The following is a 7,119-nucleotide window of genomic DNA, read 5'->3' on the forward strand; positions in this document are numbered from 1 at the left end:
ATACATATTTCTTTTTTTTTATTATTTATATATCTTTTGAATAATTAATTTTTAGCATTAAAGAAAATTTAATATAGAAATAGCAAAGAATAATAATTTGGATAATTATATAGAATAATATTATTAATAAATGATTTAATTTTTTTTCATAGTATATTAATTTTATGTAAAATTAAGAATAAAATCATTTTATTATTTTTAAAATTAAGAAAATGATTAAATAATACCAAATAATATTATATCAAATGAAAATTTATGTTTTATTTATGATATAAAATACTAAAAAATAACAATAGCACTTTTATAATAAATTTCAAATAATTAGAGTATATATATATATATATGAATTTTATTATATAAATACAGTGTTTATTAAAACCATTATCGTGAAGCTTACGTGTTGTGTTATTCATTCAAATTTCGTAAAAATGTGGTTTTATTTTTTATTTATTATTCTTACAACATTTGATTTTGCGATGGCTTCATCGGGTTTTGATTTTGGAGATACTATAGCATTGATTCTTGGATTAATTATTGGAATCATTGGATTTTTTGCCTGCATGGGTACTTATGCACGTCATCGAAGTCGTATGGAAACAATGACATAAAAATAAGTACTCTAAAATTCAAAAAATAGTAAGTATATTATTCTTATTAATATAATAGTATATATATTATTCTTATTAAGAATATATATTATTCTTAATTATTTTACAATAAAAATTATGAAAATATTTCAATATTGTTTAGATTAGAAATTTATGAGTAAATAGAAAAATGAAAAAATTCATAATTTATATTTTTAGAAATTATTAATTCTATCATTATTATGATAAGAAATGCTCTGTAAATAGTATATAAATTTCTTTTTTAAAAACGAACAATTTTTAATAAAATTGTTATTAATAGAATTTTAATAAATTTTGTAGCAAATCATATTTATATTTTTATATATATTCTTTTATACCAAATATCAAAATATTATTTTATTCTATTTTAATTATTTTATAAATTAATTATTTTATTAATAACTTATCTTATTTCAATTACAGGCTATTCAATGTTTATAAAATTAAAGTAATAAATGATAAACAAATCCTTTTTGATAATAAAAATAATTTTGAATTACATTTATGATATATAATAAGTTATTTTTATGTATTATATTATTGTAATATAATTATTAAATAAATTTTTATAATAATAATGATACATAAATATGTATCAGAACATTTATTAAAAATATTATATTATATCATTAAAAATATATTATTTTAAAAATTTTTTTTAAATTTTTATATGTAACAAGTGATATAAATGTATTTAACAATATACATGTAAAAAGATTGTAATATTTTAAAATGATTATATAATATAGAAAAATATTATTTATAGTACATGCAATACTAATTAAAAAAATTATGTATTGTTGTCTACATAATATATTCATAAATTTCACAAATATACAATGTTAATTAACATCATAAACTACATTTTGATGTAATTATTTTTCAAGTAAGGAATGGAAGATAATATTCTGAGCACAATTATTTAAATTATTCCAGTTTGATTAATTAATTAATTGATTAATTGAAATCGCAAAACAACAGTTCATAACAATAGAATTTCTATGTACCTCTATTACAACTTCTTTTCATTATAACGAAGAATTTTAATTAATTTTGTTATTTTTTGTAATTTTTTTGAATGTTGATGCATATCTAATCAGTCTTTACAAAATTTCTTATAGAATTCCACATAACATAAGCTTACATAAATTTTTGAAGCATGTATGAACTTATATACTAGTTAGCATAGGAAAGCTCTTTAATTATTTTTTCCTAAACATTTTTCACATTTCTTATTACAAGCAAAGTAATTAAATATTAATACAAGATATTTTAGAAAATAATTAAAACTTTATTTTTTTTAAAAATTTTTTTTTTTTTTATATATTTTACTCAATGAATTTAAAATTTTTATATAGAGAAATTTTAAATGTAGATAACTTTAATCAATTGTATTATTCAAAATAAAGACTTTTTTTTTTCATTTGAAGTTTGATAAAGTAAAATATTTTATTATACAATACAACAAACATCTGTTTTTCACAATTGCATTTCTAAAATATCAAATGATATATTTATGTGCTTAAAACAATATATATATATATGTAATACAACTTATATGTATGTATGTATATACATATGTACATACATATATATATATATGTTGTATTTACAATCAACAAATTGTTTATATATACTTGCAATTAATTATATGAATCTATTAAATAAATTAAATAATTTTAATAAATTAGTTCATTAAATTCTGATCCATCAATATGTACTAAGATTTTGTGTGATTTTGTGTGATTTTTTTTAAATGTAGCAAAATATGATATACTTATTTTTTTTTGTCATATTTTCTGAAAAATATATAGTAATACCTACGTCTGAATGTACTAAGTTCAATTCCATCAAGTTAGATGCCATATTGGTAGAAAAGAATTATGATGAATTCATATTATTGATTTTTTCATATGTAACAGTGCTGTTTGGTATTCTTTGGTAAAACAATAAAAATGTTTTACAAAAATTTACTCCAATTATATAATTATTATAATAATTATATATAATTAAAATCATATTGTATATAATATATCTGCAAAAAAAAAGTCTATTTTAATGCTGTTAATGAAATAATATTCATTTCTATTGTCTTATTTTATTCATTTCAATGAATAAATTTGAAAAATTAGAAATCAATTTTTACCAAACTATATCACTGTAAATTATTATATTTAAACATAATTTATTTTCGAAATTTTATATACTGTTTTTATTAACAAATATAGGAGCTATATTGAAAGCCAATCCACCTATCAGTAAATGAATAATATATACATTTAGTATTACATGTTATGCATTTTTTTTTGAGTATTATCTAATAAATTTTATTTAAAAGTAACTATATAAAAATAATTGCAATATATTTCCATGAGAAATACATACAATTATCTATATTATAATGTTTCGTTCAACAATTACATGAATTTATTACTAGGTGGATTAACTGAATTTACAGATTAAATAATAATTCCTTTTTTGAAGAACAGATTAATAAAATTGTAATACAAAACATAAAAATAAAACAAGTATAAAACAATTGAGTGAAATTATATATATCATGATTAAGCAATAAATTGGAGATTACAAGAAAAACTTCATGTTTAATTTCAAAATAGTTTTCAAAATTTTAATACTGATAATAATGATAATAATAAATTCATGCTCAAAGCAGTAGTAAATCGCAACATTAAAAGCGATACAAACTGCAATTATTAGAACGAAATAAAAATAACATTATAATCATTAATAAACAATAATATTTGTAATTATACAAATAAGCTATTCTTAACTATATTGCAGTATGCAATATGTGATAGCACAGATAAAAATTTAAAATATATTTCTTGGGATATAATGCAAATATTAAATTATTTTTGATATATTGTTAAAATATGTATGTATGAATTTCATACCTAAGTCATGTTTCTATTGAGCTTTCTTTTTTAAATTAGATTCTCAATATTTGTAATGATTATCATTATTTCTTTTAAAGATATGATTTGATTACCGAAATTAAAGTACTAAATCAAATTTCTAAAATATATAAAGGAATGGATTGTGCAAAACGTACTATAAATGAAATGCCAATAAGTAAAATAAACTGATAAATTAAATATACTGTAATAAAAATATTGACAATTGAATCTAAAAGATAATAGTTGATATAATATTAGATAAGATATATGAGACTGCTAACTAGTAACACATGACTTTTTTTTTTAATTGAAGTAGGTAAAATCGCTAGAAATACATTAAAGCATAACAGTGACTATATTAATCAATTTCTTCTCTGTTTAATTCTGCAATCTCATACATGCACACATGACATACATTCTCTCTTCAAAGCATTCAGTATACATTAACAATTATACATATATATCGAGCAGAATGGCTCTATGCCATTATTTGTAAGACTAGCTGAGGCCTGTACTAATGTGAACTGTGCTAATGAATTGAGAGCAGAAAAGGTTTTTTAATAAGCATTTTTACTAAAGAAGAATATTTACTACAATAAAGAATAAGCACAGTACATGTAAAGGCCTCTATTCTCAATTTCAATATTTTATTTCTTTTTCTTTCTTTTTTTTTTTTGTCTAAAATTTTAAATCGTTCATTCAAAATATTCTTTGTGTATGAATTGAGTGTTTTAATATTTGCTGCTAAGCACATATCAAATAATATCATGCTCACGCAAAGACATCAAGAATATTTTAAATTACATACGGATGTTACAATAACGAATACATCCTAAATACTTTCATTCGCATCTCCCTGCATACATATCCATGAGGATAAGGATAGTAGTATGTATTAGCAAAACTATAATAAAATAACAATCATAATAATGCATGACTTTCATACTAGTGGATAAAGGGCAACACGTTTAAATAAAGAATGTATTACGAAAATGAATAAATCGAAAAATAATTTGCTGAAGATTAGGTTATTGATCAATATGGGAGGGAGGGGCTGTTGAATTGTCAACATTTGCAGTATGCAAAGATTCTGTTGGCGGTGTACCATCATGAGAATTCCCTATATGCGGAGTAGCCGGAGTAGCCGGCTGAGATTGAGACGTTCCACCTGGAGGAGCATATATTAGTCGATAGCCAGCTGGTAAAAAGAAACCACCATGTGATGTACAACTAAATGTTTGAAAATTTGGTAATGTTTGATTTTCATGATATTGGATATAACTTCCGCTTCCTGTTGAACTTGATATTGGTATAGGTGTAACTAACGATCCAGTAGAAGATACAGCGATATTTGTTCCATCCGGTAATATAGGTGTGAATTGATATTGCGCTGAATTTATAATTGCCGGATTATGCGCTGAGTCAAGAGATTCTGCAATTTCACTTGTATAACTACTAGATTGCTGAGTAGATACGTTTTGAATAGTTTCAGAAGGCACTACTGGAATTGGAATAACATAAGCATGTGGTATTCCAGTTGCCTGTTGTGGTTGTAGTTGTAAAGGAGTTTGCTTCAATTTTTGCATAGCTAATCGTAATGTTTCATCAGTATCTGGATAATTATTTGGAACTTTTTGCAAAGGAGTTTGAGGATTTGTATTAAACATTAAATATTCTTCTGTACCTGAAAGTCTACTTTGTCCTGTTAGGAAAAAATGTTATATGATTATGAAAAAAGTATAATAATTAAAATGAAATATATCAAATATATAATATATCAAATATATCAAATATTCCAAATAAAAACTAATTACTAACCTGCCACATTAGTAGCAACAGTATGATAAAGCACTGGATGATGTTGATGATGATGCTGATGAAGTGCACTTGCTTGCTGTTGTTGTTGAATTAATAGTTGCAATTGATGTTGTTGAAATCGTTCTAATTCTTCCCTATGTCTTTTTTGTAATGTTTCTAATTCCATAGTTTGCCTGTATGAATAAAAATAAAATTAATTTTTAATTGTTATAAAATTATGATATTAAATTTTGTAAAAATAAACCTACTTTTTTATAAGTAATTGATATTCTTCACTTGGTGTTAATGTCCAGAATCGTTCATCTTTTTCCGATTGCTATAATAAGCAATAATGTTTGATTAATAATGTTTGATTAATAATGTTTGATTAATAATGTATTTGATTAATAAAATATTTCAAGAAATTGAAAAAATATAACTTTTATTAAAAAATTTATATTTACTTCTATAACAGGAGCATTAATAGCTTGAGTAACTTGCGTAGGAGGAAGAGAATTCTCACGACTATGAATTATTTGTACTGATGTTCCTGTAATTTGTAAACATTTAATCTTTAAATATCTTTAAATATATTTGATTCTTCAATTGATTTTATAATTTCTTACCCTGTGTATCATCTGCATGATAAATCTTTGAATCTTCTATTTGATTTTTTGATATATCAATATGTTGAGTTGATGTAGCAACATTATTAGGAGGACCTGCGACTTTGGAAACTACGAATCTTGATATTTTTCTAACTGGTTGTGTAGTATTAACTTTCTATTATAAAATTAAATAATTATTTTTTAATGATATTCATTATATATATTGAAATTTACTATATATAAGTATATTATAATAACCTCAGTAATATTTTCTTGAGATTCTATTTGTATTGGAGTATTTGTATCGGAGCGTGATGTAATGACATTGGAAATAACATTAGCAACAGGCACAGCAGTTACAGGTGGAACAGTAGTTAATAAAGTTTGAGTATGTTGTAATGATGGTTGCATCTGAATAGAACTAACAACAGAAACAGGTGGTGTTAAAGGTTGTGGAGAAGCTGTTGGTAAAATTGTGCCTCTATGATGAATTTTTGCTAATTCTTGTTCCAATTCTTGAAGACGAGATCCTGGTCTTTGAGTTCGAATTTTTATATTCTCTTTGCTGGGACTCATAGTTTCAGATCCTACAGGACCTCCTGGTGTTGGGCTATCGAGAGAACAATCTACTTGCTGAAGAATAAAATAAGAAAATTATATATTTTTGTATTATTAACTTTAACTTTTAAACATAATTATATAGAATGAATAATTAAAAAAATGAATCATTTAAAAAAAACACAAATGTCTGCATTATTTTTGATTTTATGAAAAAATTTTATTAATAAATTGATAATAATTTTAGATTAGATTAATAATTTTAGAAAAAATTGTTCAATATAGTGGAAGAGCAATTGGATAATGTAATATAGTATTAATATTTTTTTTGTAATAATGTATAATGTATATTTTTTTTTGTAAATGTATATACTGATATTATATACTGATTTAATATTTTTAGTTATATTATATTAATATAATATAATTTATATTATTATATTAATTATAATAACAAATTATATTAATATTTTTTTTATAAAATATATTTTTACTTATATTATATTAATATAATATAATTTATATTATTATATTAATTATAATAACAATTTATATTAATATTTTTTTTATAAAATTAAAAATAGAATTTTTGAATTATAAAATATAATA

General features: G+C 21.7%; 1 protein-coding gene and 1 long non-coding RNA gene across 7 annotated transcripts in view; one reads left to right on the forward strand and one right to left on the reverse strand.

Moving 5' to 3' along the window:
- Nucleotides 1–263: 263 nt before the first annotated feature.
- Nucleotides 264–1,491, forward strand: LOC102680690. Its single transcript, XR_420776.2, has 2 exons — nt 264–636; nt 1,053–1,491. It is a non-coding gene; the product is annotated as an uncharacterized LOC102680690 (long non-coding RNA).
- Nucleotides 1,492–3,794: 2,303 nt separating this feature from the next.
- The window catches only part of LOC102680032, a 17,373-nt gene continuing 14,048 nt past the window's right edge, over nt 3,795–7,119 (reverse strand). For all 6 annotated transcript variants that reach the window (XM_031515088.1, XM_031515087.1, XM_031515086.1 and 3 more), the window contains 6 exons: nt 6,211–6,585; nt 5,971–6,127; nt 5,809–5,894; nt 5,614–5,681; nt 5,366–5,538; nt 3,795–5,249 (listed from right to left, as the gene is read on the reverse strand). In XM_031515088.1, the coding sequence (XP_031370948.1) occupies nt 4,576–5,249; nt 5,366–5,538; nt 5,614–5,681; nt 5,809–5,894; nt 5,971–6,127; nt 6,211–6,585 (1,533 nt within the window). In that variant the 3' untranslated portion in view covers nt 3,795–4,575. The remainder of the gene's footprint in view (nt 5,250–5,365; nt 5,539–5,613; nt 5,682–5,808; nt 5,895–5,970; nt 6,128–6,210; nt 6,586–7,119) is intronic.

The sequence above is a fragment of the Apis dorsata genome, unplaced genomic scaffold, assembly GCF_000469605.1.
Source record: "Apis dorsata unplaced genomic scaffold, Apis dorsata 1.3 scaffold_52, whole genome shotgun sequence".
Taxonomy (NCBI): Eukaryota; Metazoa; Arthropoda; class Insecta; order Hymenoptera; family Apidae; genus Apis; species Apis dorsata.